Source organism: Electrona antarctica, assembly GCF_951216825.1.
Source record: "Electrona antarctica genome assembly, chromosome: 15".
Classification (NCBI taxonomy): Eukaryota; Metazoa; Chordata; class Actinopteri; order Myctophiformes; family Myctophidae; genus Electrona; species Electrona antarctica.
In genome coordinates this window covers 23,300,808-23,323,081 of record NC_136796.1, presented here as the reverse complement: position 1 = coordinate 23,323,081, position 22,274 = coordinate 23,300,808, and the positions used below count along the sequence as shown (strand labels likewise).

At 43.6% G+C, this 22,274-nt stretch overlaps 1 protein-coding gene across 2 annotated transcripts in view; it reads left to right on the top strand.

Annotated features, from left to right (window-relative positions):
• LOC306938278 (collagen alpha-1(XIV) chain-like) overlaps positions 1-22,274 on the top strand; it is a 164,550-nt gene that overhangs the window by 60,247 nt on the left and 82,029 nt on the right. For both annotated transcript variants that reach the window (XM_079522375.1, XM_079522374.1), the window contains exons 6-12: positions 11,037-11,195; positions 11,482-11,601; positions 13,931-14,095; positions 14,774-14,935; positions 15,704-15,867; positions 19,337-19,463; positions 22,164-22,274. The exon at positions 22,164-22,274 is cut by the window's right edge and continues 35 nt beyond it. In XM_079522375.1, coding sequence (XP_079378501.1) covers positions 11,037-11,195; positions 11,482-11,601; positions 13,931-14,095; positions 14,774-14,935; positions 15,704-15,867; positions 19,337-19,463; positions 22,164-22,274 — 1,008 coding nt within the window. The remainder of the gene's footprint in view (positions 1-11,036; positions 11,196-11,481; positions 11,602-13,930; positions 14,096-14,773; positions 14,936-15,703; positions 15,868-19,336; positions 19,464-22,163) is intronic.

The window sequence follows — 22,274 nt, the reverse complement described above, 5'->3', positions numbered from 1 at the left end:
GGGTTCTGCATGGTTCTGTCTTGCTGGCTTTTAGAATGTTCGCTGTGAGATTCTTTTGAAGGGAACGAACTAATTAACGCCACTTTATCCTGTTTTTAAATGTGCAACGGGGTAGTTGACACAGCATGGGTCCCTGCTTGGACACTTAAGGCAGACATTTACAGTAAGACTCACCAAATAGCATTTATAAAGCGTAACCACTGGAACCCTGGTGTCCCTTATCTGAGCATAACCACTTAAAGCCTATGTCTACGTGCTCAAGCAGAGTACAGAGGCACTAAATTGTAATTGGCTAGTTGGCTAGTACTGCTGGGCAGACATGTGATGGATGATTGAGTTGGATAATTTTAGGATATCTAGAATTTTTTTTTTCCGAAAAATCCTTGTCTTCATGATTGTAGAGGTGGAGGTACATGTTTTCATGATTGTAGAGGTGGAGGTACATGTTTCATGATTGTAGAGGTGGAAGCATATATTTTTATGATTGTAGAGATGAAGGTACAGTACTGACTGAGACTGACAGCTTCCACAAGGGACTGGCTAGTGGCTACTGTCCCTGAGGACGTTTCTAACTAGAGGAACGCTTAATCAACTGGCCTCATTATGTCTGCGTTTAACATTTGTTATGCACTTGCAGCAAAGCAAACCTTCATCAGGTGGGATGATCATCATAGAAGTTCCATTTTGTACAAAATAATTTTTTAAATGTCAACATTTTAGCCTGATTCCTTCTTCATATTCATAGAGAGGTGAACAACACTCCACCCTCCTGGGAGATGCAGGACTGTATATAATGACAATCAGTCACACTGTAGTGTAGCTGCTCTAGTAGACCAGTTGGGGGTAAAGTAGCTTGCCCAAGGTCACCTCAGTCGTCACATTAATAGTTATCCACGTTCAACCCTGTGTCCCTGTTTTGGGTATGTCCTTATTTGTGGAAATGGTTTAAATCATAAAAGAAAATACCCACAAAAATCCGAAAACAAATATCTAAAATAGCAAGCTCACAATGCATCAAGACGAAGTAGGCTATATAGGGCTTAAGTGGTTAAATGAGAAGAGTGGCGGGTCATTACTCAATGTAGTTTTTGCCCACTTATGTCCATATCTGTACTGAATTCTTAAGGTGAAACAAGAAGCTGGCTAATAAAACCTAACCTAGCCTAACCTTGAGGCTATCGCCGACTCCACAGCTACATAACTGATCCTCAGATCAAGGCTGGATTATCCATAGGTCGCTCTGTGCAGTTGCCCTGGGGCAGTTGCCCTGGGGCACTTGGCAAGGACAGCACCAAAAACATTTTGTTTCCCCCAATTCACCACTGGTAGAATGTGTATATATAGCCAATATATCCTTTTCATATTTATGCATTTGTGTGTGTGTGTGTGTGTGTGTGTGTGTGTGTGTGTGTGTGTGTGTGTGTGTGTGTGTGTGTGTGTGTGTGTGTGTGTGTGTGTGTGTGTGTGTGTGTGTGTGTGTGTGTGTGTGTGTGTGTGTGTGTGTGTGTGTGTGTGTGTGTGTGTGTGTGTGTGTGTGTGTGTGTGTGTGTGTGTGTGTGTGTGTGTGTGTTCAGGATAACATTATATTGATGTGCTTTTCGCCTCACCTGGTGCACTGTATTGTGTTCTTACGGCCGGCCTCACACTGCAGAATAGTACACTCTAGATGCACTCGCATGTAAACTATATACCGGTAAGTAAAATAAATTATACTCAAGTAAAGTACATTAGTCCACTCAAGTAAATGTACTTAATTACTGTCAATCACTGTGAAAGAGTGACATTGAGACCTGTTTCCCTGTGCAGTGAAAATCAATGTAGGGAATTAATTTGGATGATCAATCTAATACTAATCAGTAGAGTGATATCTTAGAGAAAAGGCACAGAGGCCAACCAGGTGCTCGCAGGAGATAAAGATGTCTTCAAAGTGTTTTGAAGGTGCTTCTAGTATCAGCAGGAATGTAGACCTAAAAAGGAAGAGGAGATCTGAGCACTCAAATCAAAATTGGAGGAGAGGAAATAAAAAAACTTTATCCTATGAAAAATGCCAATATGTTTCGACCAGTTAAGGTCTTCATCAGGACGGATCATGAAGACCGGTCGAAACATGTTTCATTTGACTTTCCTCTCCTCCACATTTTTGAGTGCTTGGATCTCCTTCTCCGACTGACGACATCTATTTGGTGTTACACCATGGCAAGGGAACTACAAAACCCCAACCTCTACCAAAGTGTATTTGTATGTTTGCTTTAGGAAACTAAGAATTTACTCAGGAATTGACAGCAGGCAATTGGACTTCGATGCTCGTTGCCAATATGTTGAGTTCTCCACATGAGCGATCACATGGTTTCAAGCATGGGGCTCCAGCAAAGTTCACTAGTGCTTGCTTGCTTTACCCTGAGGGGATGGAGTCAGAGGAGACTTGACCTGTCACCTCTCGGCATGTAAATATAAGTTGAGGATAGATAAATCTATCTACAGTACCTGGACCCTGTGTGTGTAGCGTCTCACCTTTGACCCAGCTATGGGAAGCAGGTATGACAACTATTGGCCTCCAGCTGAATAACCCTCAGCACTGCCTCAGGCTGTTGGCATTAACCTCAAACCTGACCCCACCTTGACCATTGGACAGTTGGTGTAACATAGGTGTTGAAGCCAAGGGCATCTGTTGTGTTAGGAACGTTGTAAGCGTTAAACCAATCATGAACTTGTTTTCTTATTAAAGATGGAGTGCCGTGATTGTCTTCCATCCTAAAACATGATCATCAGGTATTATTATTATATAAGAGTGTACAGTGTATATATAAAGTGTGCCTGGTGGGTGGTGATCCACCTGAACTGAAGCCACACCCACAGCTCTTGTTGTATGATAAAGGGGGAGGGGTTAGGGGAGGGGATGATTGTGATGTCACTATATCACTGTTTTTTTCATTGGCACGTTTGACTGTCAAGGTTTCAGCCTCCAGGAAGAAACCCTCAATACATCATTCCACATAATAACCACACCAAGGTGTCTAATGAAGTACTGTCACCTCATAAACACATGAAAAGCTGGTAAAAATCATTGCACCGCATCTTTAAGTATGTCAGGTTTTCTCCACAAAGCCTGTGTTTTTCCAGTAAGTTGCAGTTTTATGTATATACTGTACAATCTTGTAGATCGGCTGTCTTCGCTATTGAAAGGTTTGACATATTGACAAATTTTTTAAATGTGCCCAAAATAGAGAGTCCTCTCCCTCCCTCCAAAGTAAACAAACTGTCTCGGCGATATTGTCGGGGATAGTGGTGCATTCAATTAAAACAGATTAATCGCCCAAGACGAAGTTCTTTGTCCTTTCTATTAGTAACGCCCGACGCTCAGGACGAAGTATTGTTCTAAAGACGAAGTTTATTGATACGAGAACAGGTCGCCTGGCTGTATAGCCCAGGCGCGCCTGCTGGGCTCTCCTCGGTGACGCGCAAGACTGAGACGTCATCAAAAAACTCCCTCCTCTGTTTAGCTGATGAAAACGAAAATCTTAAAACGTTCATAAATGGCGATCTAAATCATCCCGTCTTTTTCTGAAAAAAGATCCTGTGTTAGACGGCGCTCCGCGGTCCAGTCGCTAGTCTCGATAGATTTATTCTTGTCTCCCGTTGTTGTCGATCGATTCTAAAGTGCTGTGGCTATTGTTAGCTGCTACACAACATCATGAACTTCCGGCCGGTCCGTCCGGAAAAGGCGTCCGTGTTTATAAATCGACTGGGCGCATGAATGTAATGGATTAAATAGTTCTGGGCAATTAAAGTGTTAATGGCAATATATCGATCAAAACTTCGGACGTTAGGTGAATCGATCGAGAGGCTGCTGTATCGATACGTCAATAAACAGAATGAATTATCTGGGTGACGCAGTGTTGACATCTGTTTAACGTTATCAAAGCCCCCCTTGCAAGTTGCAATGCACTCCGTTCCCAGACTGAAACTTATACTAATACAGCAGCAGTAACATTAGTGTTTTCTCTCAGACAGTTGATTCTTCATATCCATATGAGTGAAACGGCCTGGATGATTTGTTCAAACACAGTTCTTATATGAGGTGATCTAAAATTTCCCTATGGAGATTACAATGCAAATAAAAAGTACATGAACCTGTGGACTTAGCGCCCTCTACCATTATTGACATCAGACTTCGGTGCTCTATTGTTGCAAATTCTGTTAGTATCCAGGACCTTCCAATGATTTTTTGGAACATTATCACCTCTTCCTCGTGAATCTTGACATTGACCGCCTTTCGATGCACAAAGTTGAGGCACTTCCTAAGAGGTGATAATGTTAGTGTGTTTTACTTTGGTTGTCTCACCTTCAAGACGGTGTGACATACTTTTCTATTAATTACACAAACGGTTACAGTGTGTTGTGTTGTGTTATGTGTGTTGTGTTATGTAAGACACAACACATTCCCCCTGACATCCCCATTTTGTTCATGTCATTATACTGTGGGCGGTCGGTCTGTCCATTGGTATACCAGTCGTTTGGTCGATGTCGATCTTTCAAAGCTTCAATTCCAAGTACAAATTGAGAACTGGTCACAGCTTATCACGGATTACGTGCTTGTTATTTATTTATTTGACCAATGTGTTTATCAACCAAAGAGCAGAGAGTCTAGTATATCATGTGCTGTACACGTCAGCGGTTTAGGTTTTATGTCACCAGGTGTATGAGTTGGGTTCAAGTTCAAGTTGGGTTCAAGTGGAGGAGGATAGCTAGCTTGCTCCCTTTGGCTTAGTGCAGTGACCTTTGAACTCCATGGAGAGTAATTTCACCCGAGGAGACTCTCCACTAATGGTCACCCTGTAATAGTAAATATGTCAACAGCAGCCACTTCTTTGTCATCAGTCTCTGTCTTCCCTCTCTTTCTCTTTTCCTCCCTCCATCATTTACCCTACCTTTAACGTCTGTCACCTCTGCATGGCAATTTGTTCAAAGTGTGTGTATGTGGTGTGTGCGCGTGTGGGTGCACAAGCGTGCGTACACTCACAGCAGTCACAACTCGTTGTCTACCAGATTGTTTGCTTCTTTCTGTCTCTTTCTTTCTGTCTGTCTTATCTCCCGTGTCAGCAAAGGTCTCTCACCACATGAATGAGAATGTTTTGTTTGAAGCGTTAACCCATTCAGGGAACCAACCGGCTTACTGTAAACTCATAGCTACTCAATATACAGTATGACTCACAGTGGACGAGTTCCCTGCCAAGCCGGAAAGTAAGACAAACCGCATGAAACCATCTGTAATCTATATGTTATCGTATATTGCCTATTAAACTGTTGCTGAATTGATTCGAACTATTCATTTATAGATTAAATCTTCTACCTCTCTCTCTCTCTCTCTCTCTCTCTCTCTCTCTCTCCATCTCTATCCCTCTGAGTCTTTCTATGCCTCATCCAGTCTGCATCTCATAGCCAGTTCGTCTGCCCATCTTTGTGTGTGTGTGTGTGTGTGTGTGTGTGCGTGTGCGTGTGCGTGTGTGCGTGTGCGTGCGTGCGTGCGTGCGCGCGCGTGCGTGCGTGCGTGTGTGCGCGTGCGTGCACACATGTGCATGCTACTATCTGTCCAGGTGTTACAGTTCTCTCACACCTGTTAAGGTAGTAGCACAAAGAAGCAAATACAACTCACTTACAGTACAGGATGTTCACATCTCATCACTGTTGGGCGGAGACTTTGACTGCAAAATGGCAGATCTACAAGCTTGACGTATTGTGAGCCTGTAGATGGGCTGTGTTTGTCAACGTAAAATATATGTCATATGGTTTCAGCCCGACAGTGACAACATACTGTACTCAATCTCCTGTATATAATATATGTATTCCCTCCTGTCTTCCTCTTGGTGAGGTGCTATTAGATGGTGACACCAGCGGGCTCTTCTGATCTGGTCTGGCTAGCTTGACATTCCGACACTGTATGGACTTGTAAGAAGTGATAGACTTCATTCTGCCTGTCAATGATGAATGAAATGACTGGTGGTGGAAAGCACACGGACGCATGCACGCACACACGCACGCACGCACGCACACACGCACACACACACACGCGCGCACACAAGAAAATGCCATTCCTTCTTCGTTCCCGGCTGGATTTTAAGACATGCTGTGGCCTGATTCGGTGCATTCTTTTATACATCTGTCTGGGATAAGAAATGGAATCCCATCATGGTGTTTGGATGTATAGTACTCATGTATAGGGCATACAGTATGCGCATGGCCAGGTTTGTGCCAGATGTGTCAGCTGAATGTATTTGATGTTTTACTTACATTAGATACTGAACTGAGATTAAGGGCAGTATTATGCGTGTCTTAAGTACCAGGTCTTATTACTTAACTTAAAACCTGGAGGCGTGGTCAATGCTGTTTGGCCACTCAGAATAGCCAAATGGTATTGATCACGCCTCCAGGTCTTAAGTTAAGTAATAAGACCTGGTACTTAAGACACGCACAATACTGCCCTAAGACTTCACAGTAGTATGCTGTACTGGTCCAGAGTGGTAGATTAAGACTTCACAGTAGTATGCTGTACTGGTCCAGAGTGGTAGATTAAGACTTCACAGTAGTATGCTGTACTGGTCCAGAGTGGTAGATTAAGACTTCACAGTAGTATGCTGTACTGGTCCAGAGTGGTAGATTAAGACTTCACAGTAGTATGCTGTACTGGTCCAGAGTGGTAGATTAAGACTTCACAGTAGTATGCTGTACTGGTCCAGAGTGGTAGATTAAGACTTCACAGTAGTATGCTGTACTGGTCCAGAGTGGTAGATTAAGACTTCACAGTAGTATGCTGTACTGGTCCAGAGTGGTAGATTAAGACTTCACAGTAGTATGCTGTACTGGTCCAGAGTGGTAACTGATGCAAGAATTATGAAATACTGTATGTTGATAAATGAATAACCCAAGCACACACACAAAAATACTTTTTTTTTTACGACTCGAAGCAGAGAGCTCAACACATTTTGTTCAAGTATGCTCATTCTGTAATAAACCATTAGTGTTCTTTAACAACTTAAGCCTGAATGGGTTTTTTTGCCGAATGTTTGCCTCTTTTCGATGAATATTCGTGTACCAATGTTGAACGTGCCCAGAACAGGTACCATTATGGTAAAGGCCAACATTCTCTTCTGAGAGGGATGAAGCACTTTTCAGATGGAGCACTTATGCAGCACTACTCATCAAGGGTCGTTATAAAACTCAAGCATCAGCCACGCTCTACCACAATTTATATAATGAGTAGTTTTGGCCTTGCAGTCTGATTGGATAAAGACTCAGTTGAGCTACACTAATAACTCCCGTAATGCTCGTCTAGGCTGCTGTTTTCTTCTTTCTTCATCAGTGCTAATTTAAAGTTAACTTCGTCAAAGTTCATTAAATGTAACTATGCTTCAAGGTTTAGGTTACACTGTTCTTGTTTTTCTAAAGTTTAATTTCTGTGGAAAAACAAATCAAAGCAAGGTTGGAAACTAATTACTTACATGATGATGATGATAATGATGATGATGAAAAAAAAATAAGACTCACAGCAGATACAGAACACATACAAAAGTAAAATACCAACAAATACATGCATAAATGAAGAGGCTATTTGGAAATGAAAATGTCGAGTTTATGGGACAAAACAAAGTTGTTTGTTCTCATTCTCATCTAAATCTATATCGAATAATATTACTGTCACACAGTTGTAAATTACTTGTAAAATGAACTAGTGATCGATGGGGTTTGGCCTTTGGGTTTCCCAGCAGTGGTGCGTGTCGCTTGGCCAGGTGCTCCAATGAACTAGTGATCGATCAGGTTTGGCCTTTGGGTTTGGGTGGTGCGTGTGGCTTGGCCAGGTGCTCCAATGAACGCAGTGTTTGCAGGTGGGAGGATGGCAAGGGAATGTGTCTTTGTCATTGCACTGCCAACTGCTGCTGGCCAAGTCTTCGCTGCCTGTCGGGTAATAACCTTGAACCTCCATAATATATATCTGCTGTACTGCTCCCTCATACTTCCATACCTAACTTACTGTGTGGAAGTATGGGGGAGTGCATATAAAACTAACGTTAATCCTGTATTTCTGTTACAAAAAAAAGCCATAAGATTAATAAATAAATCGGACTACCTAGAGCCAACCAATCCACTCTTTATTAAAAATAAAACCCTTAAATTAGAAGACCTAGTTGATCTAAACACTGCTATAATAATGTACAAGGCCCACCACAATATTCTTCCACCCTGCATGCAGGAGCTGTTCAAAGCACGAGAGACCAGGTACAAACTCAGGGGAACTGGTGTATTCAAGAGAAACAACGCAAGAACCAACACCAAAGACAAATGCTTATCTGTAAGAGGAGTGCGTCTATGGAACAGCCTGGATAAGGATCTGAAAATGTGCTCATCAGTCACCAAATTCAAACAAATGTTTAAATCCAAAGTAATAAATAGATATAAAACATTAGAGTATCCTAGTTAGAAATAAGTAATAGTAAATATTAAAACCAAATAATTAAATAAATTTAAATATATACAAATGCAATTATTAAATAGTAATGTATAAATTTAACAAAGAAGCAGTCTATAGAGGGTCTGAGTCTTATCATTCTATGCACAAACTCATTTCATTATTATTATTATTATTATTATTACTATTATTATTACTATTATTATGTTATTTTCTTAGTTTACTGTCTGACAGTTTTGTCAGCTTTATTATCATTATTATTATTATTTCTTTTTTATTTGGTTCTGTAAACCAATAGGGTAGGCAATTATAAGCTTTTAGCTTCAGCCTACACCTTTTCGAGCCACTCAAGTGTATAATGTATTATGTATGTATTGTATTGTGAAAGGTTCGAAATAAACTAAACTAAACTAAAAAAACTAAAAATATGCACTTTTTTTCATAAATGTATGCCATATTTCATTTGTTGAATGATAATAATAATATTTGAAAACAAAATGTAAAGGTTCACCTCTATTGACATTCCCCAAATTCGGATGGCAGGTTGAAAGTAGCGTATTGTGCAAAGATTTGAAAAAAAACTACGTAGTCTTATATTCAGCACAATAGGTCAATAAGTCTATATGTGTTTAAAAATATATATATTTAAAAAAACATCAACAATGAAAAGTATTAACAATAACTGCATTGTATCCACTGGAACACAGATACATTTTTCCATTTTCTGAAAAGGCTTTGGACATACAAGGTTTCCACCTGAGCGTACGCTTACGCTATCCCCAGTGAAGCAACTTGTTGTGAAGCCAGACTTCTCAACAGTTTTCACCTGGCAACCATCAGCCCATCTGAACAAACCACTCAGGCATATCACTTTCTGCACTCTCTGCGGCTTCGTCACACAATCAGTTATTCAGCCGATCTCATGCATAACATAAGAGATAAATTACTCTATACCCGCTGTTTTATCTTGCTAGATTCTTCTTTAACCATGGACATGAAACCGTGATATTGTACGTGTTGCTATTTGATGTCACTGTGATTTTAATATAGCTTCTTCTATTTTTATATGCTGGATATGGTGTCCATCGGCACAGCGTCTTTGTCCATTGCTTATTTTTAATTATGTTATGTACTCTACATTTGAAATTGTACATTTAATTTGACACCGTCTTCCTGTTATTCGACTTGTGCTGTGTTTCTTTCTTCTCTATTCAATCTTTCCCTCAATTCAAAACTCTTCCTGCAACTGTAATGTTGAAGGTTTGCACAAAAAATAAAGAATTTCCTTGAATCTTTTTTGCACCTGCAATCGTGTGATGTGACAATAAAATGTGTTCTGGTTGTGATCCTGAAAAGGAAATGTCTGTCTGGTGACTCCATGTGCATCTTTTTCCTCTCCAGGCTTACAGGTTGTGAGTAGGGATGGGATCCTTTAGGATTTTAATTCCCTTCGGCAATTATACTATACAGGGTTCTAAAGGCTGTAACTCTGAGAGTGTACAAATGGAAGGAAATGGACCCGTAAGTCCATTTGGTTCCATCAGAGGTATGGTGGTCCTTGAAATGTAAAGTTTGAGAACCACCGGTAATTGTATAGCAGACATGAAGTCCACATAACCAGCTCTGACTGACAGACTGAAAAAAAAGTTCGATGATGGGCCCCGATCCGGTTTCTGGGATTCCTCCGGTTCCGGTTCCCAACCCTAGTTGTGAGTTATATACGTAGGGACACTAGTAAACATGGGAATTGGAAAATTACAATATCGGGAGAAGATGACAAAAGACGATTGTGTTTCCTGTGCTGTGGCACGCAAGTCTACGCCGATCCCGACACCATTTCCCTTTTTACAAATTAACTGCTGTTGGCTCATTAGGGCTTGCTCTGTTTTATTACCCGGTAAAGAACTGCTCAGACAAACACAACAGAGTGGCTTGTTATTTTTCATTCTCTAAAAAACCAAGTGCCAGTCTCCTCCTCCTCCTCCAGGGTTTAATTATATCGTGTTGAATTGAATTACGACTAATGAAGCTCTTTGTACTGTAATGCTTTGGGACAGAAGCTGCACATCAAATTGTCCTACTTTCACAGCTGTGTTGGATTCACTGTTTTGCTGCACACACAGAGGTTTTGGTTCCTACAGTGTGGTTTTACAAATGGTCTTTCTGTACAACATAACCAGTATAAAGCCGATTTACAAGCACACAATATGTCGCAACGCATTGAGCATTTACATATTTTAGCCGAATGTTCAATGTATTTTACTTAAGGGCCGATCACACTGAGCACTATAACTACAACGATGACTACTGTATATCGTTTACCGTTGAATGTGTTTTATTGTGGTGTGAGCTGTGAACTCTGCCATCCACTTGAGATATGCTACTGGATGTAGTATAGTAAAACTATATTTGTATAGTTATAGCTATAGTGCTGACTGTGAATGGCCCAAATGTATTGTTATACTCTCTCAATGGCAGCACAACAGTATACCACACCACCACTCACCGCCCAACACATTCACAGGCAATAGACGATTATTGTGCACTGTGTTTGTGTGTGTGTTTGCTCTTCTAGCCGAGGAGGGTTTCATGTGCAAGACCCCGGCCATCGCCGACATTGTGATCCTGGTGGACGGCTCGTGGAGTATCGGCCGGATCAACTTCAGACTGGTCCGCATGTTCCTGGAGAACCTGGTCAAAGCCTTCAACGTGGAGTTGGACAGAATCAGGATAGGTGAGGAGGAGATTCTTCTGGGATTTGTCTGTGTTGCTGTTGAGTAGTGTTTTGTCTGATGCATGTTGTTGTGACTTGAATAACACATGTGTGAAATACCACTATAGGGAGAGAGAGAGAGAGAGAGAGAGTCTGTTTCTGCCTACTCATGTCTTTGTGTGTGTGTGTGCATGTGTGCGCACCTCTGTATGAATGTCTGTTTCTGCCCGCTTATGTGTGTGCGTGCGTGCGTGGGTGCGTGCGTGCGTGCGTGCGTGCGTGCGTGCGTGCGTGTGTGTGTATTCAGGCCTGGCCCAGTACAGTGGAGACCCCAGGATCGAGTGGCACCTGAACGCTTACAGCACTAAAGATGCTGTGCTGGATGCCGTTAAGAACCTGCCTTACAAAGGAGGAAACACACTCACAGGTACAACATACACACAGAAGTATAACGCACAACAGACTTAACCACACTGTAAGTGTAAAGTGTTAATTTAAACCTCTGTCTGTCAGTCTGTTCTGCAAGGTTCTCCTCAGTGGGTAACTGGGTTGAGCAATTGATCTCAACTTGCACACAAGCATTGACCATTAGCATATCATGCAGACCGTGAGGAAGCCAGTTTTTCACTTTCCCAAAATTTAAGCTGTTTATTGTGTAAACACCGCACACACACACACACACACACACACACACACACACACACACACACACACACACACACGTACACACACACACACACACACACACACACACACACACACACACACACACACACACACACGCACACACACGCACACACACAAACTGCCTGCAATCACACAGATTGACACATGCAATGTTGGAATCCAGGTTGTGTTAGTGGCACACGCATCTTAGCTGAAATAGCTTAAACATCAACTTCTCATGGTTGTGGGTGGCAACGATTCAACCACGGGTCATAAATGACCGGGTTCGGATTGTCACACACCACACCAAACCACCCACACCACACACCACACCAAACCACCCACACCACACACCACACCAAACCACCCACACCACACACCACACCAAACCACCCACACCACACACCACACCAAACCACCCACACCACACACCACACCAAACCACCCACACCACACACCACACCAAACCACCCACACCACACACCACACCAAACCACCCACACCACACACCAACACGATTAAATCATTATCCAAAACTTAAACTATGCATACTGAGCACATAACCCCAGAATCTGCATTATAGTTTGACTGCGCAGTTTGACTTGTCCAAATGTAATTGAATGTTAGGCACAAATTGTTAAATGAACAATGAGGGTTTTACTGTGCAAGTGCTTTTAGTGACAACATCAATAAATGAATAAAGGAACAAAATAATAAATAAAACCAGGGGGCATTGGCGGAGAGAACCCAATCAATGGTAACGATCTCACACAACGGTACACAGTAAGAATCGGCAGTGTTCATTTAACTCTGAGTGTAAGAATGGAGCCGTTTTTTGCACTCTCAGTTAAAAGAAGACCCAGTGTTTTACTGTGTACAATTCAGCAGTCCACTCTCATTGGATCCAAATGAGGAATGTATTCAACATAGCATGGGATCCAAGGTCATCAACACTTCAAATTTGAAATATTTTCATTTGCGGTCCTATTGGCAGCGGAGCCCCACAAAGACAAATAGAGCAATAAGTGATAATACGGTTTTATTGGTAAAGAATGGCATAGCACTTAGTTCTAAATATAACTAAACAGACCCATAAAGGTCCATCTGGTTACATTTGTAACCATTTGTTACATTTTACTGTTTAGCAATAGTCCTGGTCCCCAAGGCTATAGGGGTTGAGAACCACTCGTTTGAATGATTCTCTCAAGTGTTAAACCACAAGTATCACAAATGGAAAATCATCTACGTTGCTGTTACTCTCAGCCCACAACGATAATTATCTAATTACATAGATTTAAAACTCATTAGGATTACAGCTAAGGCGCTATGTTCATTAAGTCAGTATTTGCAGTCCTCCAGGGCGAACAAAGAGAAAAGCACCTGTCCTGCATCAGCGGAAGACATGCTTCTGTTAGTGTACGGACAATTTATTGTAGAGAATCCAAATTAGCACTAATGTCTGAAGCGTGTTTTAATTACAGTTAGTCATTAGAGAATGTTAGAACGTAGAATCACAGTGTGAGTCAGTTGTTCTCAAACCGAGGTCCGGGGACCCCCAGGAGACGGAGGCTCTCAGCAAATTTCACTATTATTTCCAGCAATAGAAGTTCTGAGAAGTTATAAGAATGACTTTTTAGATCATGTCTATTCAGATCACTCTCCCCATTCTCATCTCTCCACTGTCCTACTACAGCATAGTAGAATGATGCACTAAATCAAAAAACTAAAATGTTCTGTTATGGAGCTCCCTGACGCAAAATCCTTTCGGATGGGAGTCTGTGGCCTAATACAGTACGAATCAGTTCAGGGGACCTTGACATGAAAATGTCAATGTTTGCTAAAGGGTATGCTAAATTATGGATTCCCCTAGGTGTGTCTGATTGGCTTCCTGGCAGGCATTAGGCATATAGTTTGACTGAGGTTAGGATAAAGGTTAGCTGTAGGCATAGTTTTACTGTGGTTTGGTTTGGGTTGTGTTGGTTAAGGTTAGGTAGGAAGAATTGTCAATCACAGTGACTACTGGCCAATCACAGCGGGTCTTGCTAGCAGTGCGTCAGGTACAGCTCAAAGACCTCTCCTCTCCTCCCCAGGTCTTGCTCTGACCTACATTCTGGAGAACAGCTTCAAACCAGGGTCGGGCTCCAGGCCTGGCGTTCCCAAGATCGGAATCCTCATCACAGACGGGAAGTCCCAGGATGACGTCATCCCTCCTGCCAAGAGTCTGAGGGATGCTGGGATTGAACTGTTTGCTATTGGTATTAGACTCAATTTATTATACATCAGTGTCTCTCTCTCTCTCTCTCTCTCTCTCTCTCTCTCTCTCTCTCTCTCTCTCCCTCTCCCTCTCCCTCTCCCTCTCCCTCTCCCTCTCCCTCTCCCTCTCTCTCCCTCTCACTCTCACTCTCCCTCTCACTCTCCCTCTCTCTCGCTCTCGCTCTCGCTCTCGCTCTCGCTCTCGCTCGCTCTCTCTCTCTCTCCGGACTCTCTCTGCTGAGAAATCTTTTCTTCTCTCCGTTCTTCCCCTCACTCTGCTGTCTCGCCCTGTCCTCTCATGAGAATCTCCCCGCTCTCGTCCTCCACCTCTTCTCTCTTTCTACCTTACTCCCACTCAAGGAAATTGCATTGTCACAGGAAGCATTATAGATTACATCATAATACAGATGTGATACACATAGACTCGCCCCCTCCATACATACACCCATTACATCATCTAGTTAAAAAGACATTGACGAAGTCCTGTGTAGCACTAGCATTTCACTTTTATTACTGCAAATGCATTTTCCTGAGATTACTTTTTTTTAAAGTAGAATTTAAAGAGAATTTCAATAATCTCTCCCATCTTTCCCGACAACAGCAATATTTAATCTAATCCTTTCTCAACCCTCTCTCTCTCTCTCCCCCACTCCCCTCCATCCCTCCCCGTCGTCGTCCAGGTGTGAAGAACGCGGATGAGAACGAGTTGAAGGCCATAGCGTCCGCTCCGCGGGAAGATCACGTGTACAACGTGGCCGACTTCAGTGTGATGGGCGACATCGTGGAGGGTCTCACCAAGACCATCTGTGAACGCATGGAGAAGTTGGACAAGGCCCTCAAAGGTGTGTGCTACTGTACTTACTGTGCTTACGAACTTGGGAAGGCCTCCTGGGCTTTCAAAAAGGCTGCTCTACCCTCTCCGCTCGTCCATTAGGCTGACCAGCTGGGCGGCCAAATAACGCTACCAACAGGAAGGAAGGCAGTAGGACACAGAATGTACTCGCAGTCATCAACCTACTCACTGCAAGAACTCTGGGGAAATTGTGTTTTTGAGGGGCGCCTTTGAGGTGCTTTCCAAAATTGCGTCACGTGGCAGCCAAGTTTATGGACTTGTAATATTTGTTTAGAGCCTTATTAACAAAAAACGTTTGCCAGCCAAGTCTATGGACTTTGATGTTTGATTAGGGCAGGGGTTCTCGACCTTTTGGGCTGGAGACCCCCAGAAATGCTTCGGCCATGTCTTGTGACCCCCATTTATGACGTAAATCGTTTGCCAGCCAAGTCTATGGACTTTAATGTTTGTTTCGTGCAGTAAATGACAACGTACTGTAAGACATCATTTGGCTGATACAGGCACCCACATTGGGCGCCCTTCACTTAACAGGTGAAGGGCGCCCAATTTGTATTACAATGACAATACATTATAGATTCATACAATACATTCTCCAAAATTCCCTCCATCTCTCTCTCTCTCTCTCTCTCTCTCTGTTTATTTCTCTTTCTCTCTCTCTCTCTGTCTCTCTCTCTCTCTCTCTGTTTATTTCTCTTTCTCTCTCTTTCTCTGTCTCTCTCTCTCTCTCTCTCTCTGTCTCTCTCTCTCCCTCCCACAGGCGACACCGCCCCGCCACCGAGCGCCGTGGCTCCTCCCCGCGACCTGGTGACCTCTGAGATCACGGCCCGCAGTTTTCGGGTGACGTGGACCCACGCTCCCGGCCAAGTGGAGAAGTACCGTGTGGTCTACTACCCTGCCAGCGGATCACAGCCGGAGGAGAAGGTCAGATCATGACTCATGCTTGGCTGGGCTTATGAGGGTGCTGTATAGAGGAGGCACAGAGATGCACATAAATATGTATAGACAAGATCTGGCTAATGGACTAGAACATCTGAGTGGCGTGAGCGGATGACTTTTATCTCCACTGTGGTTGACGGATGATGATGATTCATACATCATACAAACACACACACTCACTCAGGCTAAATTGTATTCATGTTATGTAACCTTAAAAATGCATTTACCGTGCATGGCAAAACAAAGTAGGCCTAACTGAAGTGTCTCATATAGCACTTAACGATTATATAAGATTACTCTGTGGTCAATAATATTAACTCTGTACTGTACTGTACTGTACTGTACTGTACTGTTTTGGAAATTATTTGATGCATTTATGAAATACTTTAGAATAATTTTTAATTGACAAAAAGTTGTGATTTTCTTTTGGTTGAAACTTTTTAAAATCTTTTGAAATTTTATATATTAAAAAATGAGTTGGAAAATGGAAGAGACCAATTCCAACAGTCTGGAGAACTCCTATGAGAGGGCCTCCGAACAGTTCCAATTCTAACAGTCAGGAGAACTCCTATGAGAGGGCCTCCGAACAGTTCCAATTCCAACAGTCTGGAGAACTCCTATGAGAGGGCCTCCGAACAGTTCCAATTCCAACAGTCTGGATAACTCCTATGAGAGGGCCTCCGAACAGTTCCAATGCCAACAGTCTGGAGAACTCCTATGAGAGGGCCTACGAACAGTTCCAATTCCAACAGTCTGGATAACTCCTATGAGAGGGCCTCCGAACAGTTCCAATTCCAACAGTCTGGATAACTCCTATGAGAGGGCCTCCGAACAGTTCCAATTCCAACAGTCTGGAGAACTCTTATGAGAGGGCCTCCGAACAGTTCCAATGCCAACAGTCTGGAGAACTCCTATGAGAGGGCCTCCGAACAGTTCCAATTCCAACAGTCTGGAGAACTCCTATGAGAGGGCCTCCGAACAGTTCCAATGCCAACAGTCTGGAGAACTCCTATGAGAGGGCCTCCGAACAGTTCCAATTCCAACAGTCTGGAGAACTCCTATGAGAGGGCCTCCGAACAGTTCCAATTCCAACAGTCTGGAGAACTCCTATGAGAGGGCCTCCGAACAGTTCCAATGCCAACAGTCTGGAGAACTCCTATGAGAGGGCCTCCAAACAGTTCCAATTCCAACTATAAACAGTCTAGAGAACTCCTATGAGAGGGCCTCCAAACAGTTCCAATTCCAACTATAAACAGTCTAGAGAACTCCTATGAGAGGGCTTCCGAACAGTTCCAATTCCAACAGTCTGGAGAACTCCTATGAGAGGGCCTCCGAACAGTTCCAATTCCAACAGTCTGGAGAACTCCTATGAGAGGGCCTCCGAACAGTTCCAATGCCAACAGTCTGGAGAACTCCTATGAGAGGGCCTCCGAACAGTTCCAATTCCAACAGTCTGTAGAACTCCTATGAGAGGGCCTCCGAACAGTTCCAATTCCAACAGTCTGGAGAACTCCTATGAGAGGGCCTCCGAACAGTTCCAATTCCAACAGTCTGTAGAACTCCTATGAGAGGGCCTCCGAACAGTTCCAATTCCAACAGTCTGGAGAACTCCTATGAGAGGGCCTCCGAACAGTTCCAATTCCAACAGTCTGGAGAACTCCTATGAGAGGGCCTCCGAACAGTTCCAATTCCAACAGTCTGGAGAACTCCTATAAGAGGGCCTCCGAACAGTTCCAATTCCAACAGTCTGGAGAACTCCTATGAGAGGGCCTCCGAACAGTTCCAATGCCAACAGTCTGGAGAACTCCTATGAGAGGGCCTCCAAACAGTTCCAATTCCAACTATAAACAGTCTAGAGAACTCCTATGAGAGGGCCTCCAAACAGTTCCAATTCCAACTATAAACAGTCTAGAGAACTCCTATGAGAGGGCCTCCGAACAGTTCCAATTCCAACAGTCTGGAGAACTCCTATGAGAGGGCCTCCGAACAGTTCCAATTCCAACAGTCTGGAGAACTCCTATGAGAGGGCCTCCGAACAGTTCCAATGCCAACAGTCTGGAGAACTCCTATGAGAGGGCCTCCGAACAGTTCCAATTCCAACAGTCTGTAGAACTCCTATGAGAGGGCCTCCGAACAGTTCCAATTCCAACAGTCTGGAGAACTCCTATGAGAGGGCCTCCGAACAGTTCCAATTCCAACAGTCTGTAGAACTCCTATGAGAGGGCCTCCGAACAGTTCCAATTCCAACAGTCTGGAGAACTCCTATGAGAGGGCCTCCGAACAGTTCCAGAAGATAAGGCTGTTCCGCAGGGAAATAGAAGAGGAGATCCACTAGAACAGTGGTGGAAAAAGTACTCAATTGTTTTTCTTAAGTAAAAGTACCAATACTGCAATTTAGAACTACTTTGTTACAAGTAAAAGTACGGAATTGAAAATGTACTTGAGTAAAAGTACAAAAGTATCGGCATCAAAATGTACTTGAAGTACTAAAAGTAAAAGTACTCATATTGCAGAATGTCCCACTTCACAAGTTAAAAAATGTCAAAGTCTATTGAAAATAGCAGATCTACAGATCGGCTATTTTCAAATGGCCAAAATGTATAGGGTTGAAGTGGTTAATGTATGTTTTCTAAAATCGCTAAAGTAACTACCGTAGTAACTAAAGTTTTCAAATAATTGTAGTGAAGTAAAAGTACAAATTTTGGCTCTGCGATGTAGTGGAGTAGAAGTAAAAGTACTGGAAATTGGAAATACTCAAGTAAAGTACTGTACAAATACCTCAAAATTGTACTTAAGTACAGTACTTAAGTAAATGTACTTAGTTACTTTCCACCACTGCACTAGACTATGTATGTACTCATGGCTGAGGGAAGTAGGGGTGCTGGGGGGGCTGTAGCACCCCCTCCCCCCAGGCACAGCCCCCCCTCGAACAGGAGGGGAAGAAGAAAAAAAAGAAGAACAAATTTTGGCCAGGCCTAATAAATATGCTGTATCACAGTATTGGCACCTTATCCTGGTTAATTGACTGTGTCAGTTCGTTCATATAACTTGCGTGTGGAGAGGGAAAGTAAAGGCCACGTGTGCGCGTGAAAATGCGCGAAAATGCGCGTGCATGATGCGCGTGCACGCGCATTTTTGCGGCGCGCGCTATGCGCGCGCACCCCCTACTAGACGCTCAGCCCCTGCGAGTGTAAAGTACTTCCCGCGGGCCTGTATGTACTGTATGAGAGGCTGGTAGAACGCAAGGAGCAGGACTTGACACCATCCAATGGTTTCAGAGGCGCTTACGATTAGCGGCCTCCCTTCGCCAAACTCTCGATATGGACAGACTCAGTTCAGCGCACCCCGGGTTATTTAAAAAGATTCTTATGTAGGAAACGAAAAATTCAAGAGGATATAATTTACCCTTTGCTCTGTCTGACCTGATCTAGCATGCATGTCTCTGTGAGTCCAGGTGGTCCAAGGAACAGAGAGCACGGTGATGCTGACCTACCTCAACTCTGTGACGGAGTACCAGGTGGCCGTGTTCGCCATCTACCGCAGCTCTGCCAGCGAGGCCCTGAGAGGGAGCGCCACCACGCGTAAGTATCGGGCCCCATACGTCGTCGCATCATAACAGAGTCGCTTGGTGAAAATAGTTGACCTTCAAGCTCACAAAGTATAAGCATCCAGCATTAGGGGAGGAGTGTCTGTCCAACCCTACTCCCAAACAAGATATTTAGAAAATGATTATGGCTGGCTGGATTGGCATTTGATTTGCTGAAGGCCGTTATGCTCCCCAGACAGTGGCCTAAAGTAACCAAGTACATTTACTGTACTTAAGTACAATTTTGAGGTATATCCAATTTGCTATATGCCTACTTTTAGGCCTCACTCAGACCTTTAAAACATTGATGCATGCTTGTTGTATGAATGTTGTGAGTGTCATGGCCGCCCCAATGCATTTCCAATGGAAGTCACATGGTTTGTAGTCCACATTTTGGACTACAAGCTGTTGTATGGCTTTCGGCTGTGTTTCGACTGCGCCCCTCCCCCTCATACAACACAAATGTTGTGTCAAACCATGTGACTCCCATTGGAAATGCATTGGGGCAAGCTGTGTCACACCCTTTGTATACAACAAGCATACAGCAATCTGTTGCGATCGTGTGAGTCGCCCCTTACTGTAGTTCTACCCCACTACATCTCAGAGGCAAATTTTACACTTTTACTCCATGTGTTATTACAATACATTAACCACTTCAGCTCTGTATGCATTTGGGCAATTTGAAAATAGACGATCTACAAGCTCACAATACGTACATCTGCTATTTTCAAAAGATTCTTATACATTTTATACATTTGAACTTGGGAAATGGGACATTCTGCATAATGAGTACTTTCTGCTTTTGGTACTTTAAGTACCTCTCATACCAATGCTTTTTTTGAATTTCTGACTTTTACTGGTAACAAGTGCAGCATTGATACTTTTACTTAAGTAAAAAATGTGAGTACTTTTTCCACCACTGTCCCCAGATGATGAACTCTACTGATTAGGGTGACTCAATGGCCTTTTCTCTACCGCCACCTACCACTCAGATTGCCCTGAAACTTGCTGAACACAGAAGGGGCAACAATAGTTTTTTTCTTAGCTGGCAGCGACTGTGCCATGTATTTCTATGATAAAGCCGGGCTGGTACGCTGGCTGCCCTTCCCAGCGCCCAAGGCATAGCGCTTCCGCGCCCGAGGCACTGTCTGCGTTCTTGGCGCCCAGCGTTGCACTGGGCACTTCAACCAGGCAATAGTTATATTTTTGGAGAGCATTTGATCCTTCCTGATTATGTCTGACGACCCAGTAGTTTATGATCGGACGTTGGATCATTACCACAACCCTGAGAAGACCATGTTGATGCTGTTTCAGCTAGGCTAGTTGTGATTATTACACAGATGACTGGACGCTGGAGCACAGCAATGGTTATCCTCCTTTATGGTCCGTTAAAACGTTGTGGGCATCAATAAACTGCTCCTCCTTAATGTGGACACACACAGCCCCTACCAAATGTATATTTCTGCCTAATACTGCTGCATTATTGCTCCTCATTGCCTACTGTATGTCTTCAGCCTATCAGAATGCTTGTTACATTCCAAATTTGAGGACATAGACAATACGGCAGGGTTAATCAACACCGCTACGAGTTGGCAGATATAAATAAAGGCAGATAAAATATGACTTAGGACATTTAAAAAAAGCACTCTTTGCCTAAGTCTTTGCAATCATGCTATGAGGCTAACTATATCACTGTGAAGTCCCTAGATACCGAGACTAATGGATCACAAATTCCTGGATTTTGCCATTGAAAGACAAAGCATGGATCAGGCCCCTGCCCTGTTTCTCTTTCTTCTTTCCATTGAAAGACAAAGCATCGATCAGGCCCCTGCCCTGTGGTTTCTCTTTCTTCTTTCCATTGAAAGACAAAGCATGGATCAGGCCCCTGCCCTATGGTTTTCCCCCTCCCCCCGTGACCGTCCCCACCTGTGGTTAGCGGTTCTAAATGTGACGGTGTCGCTTGGGGCTTCGTCCTGAACTCTGAAAGGCTGGACCTACAGTACGTGCAGCCTGGGAGAATACCGTACCTCATTTAGCCCCCGCCGTCAGCTGATGAATGACGGCGGGTACGGCCCAATGCTAAGCAGCCCGCCGACCTTGTGCCAAAGTTAATGGGTTTGGCTGACACTACGCTAGGGCTAATGTAAACAACAGTGTGTGTGTGTGTGTGTGTGTGTGTGTGTGTGTGTGTGTGTGTGTGTGTGTGTGTGTGTGTGTGTGTGTGTGTGTGTGTGTGTGTGTGTGTGTGTGTGTGTGTGTGTGTGTGTGTGTGTGTGTGTGTGTGTGTGTGGGGGGGGGGTTATAGGTAGGTGAGTGTCTATTTTGGGAAGAGGGTGTGAATGTAGGTTATGTCAAGCAGATTGCTTCCACACCTGTGCATTTGTTTTGGTTTGTTCTGCCTTGCTCGGCTCATCTTTGCCGTACGCACGCGACTAATAGCATCTGTCACAAAGATTACCTGCTTGGTTGACTTTCAACTCCTGTGCAGCTGTAACCTACCTGACACTGTGTGTGTGTGTGTGTGTGTGTGTGTGTGTGTGTGTGTGTGTGTGTGTGTGTGTGTGTGTGTGTGTGTGTGTGTGTGTGTGTGTGTGTGTGTGTGTGTGTGTGTGTGTGTGTGTGTGTGTGTGTGTGTGTGTGTGTGTGTGTGTGTGTGTGTGTGTGTGTGTGTGTGTGTGTGTGTGTGTGTTTCCAGTGGCCCTTCCCATGGTGAATGACCTGCAGCTGTTTGACATCACCCACAGCACTATGATGGTGCGCTGGAAGTTTGCCGCCGGGGCTTCTGGGTACATGATCCTCTACGCCC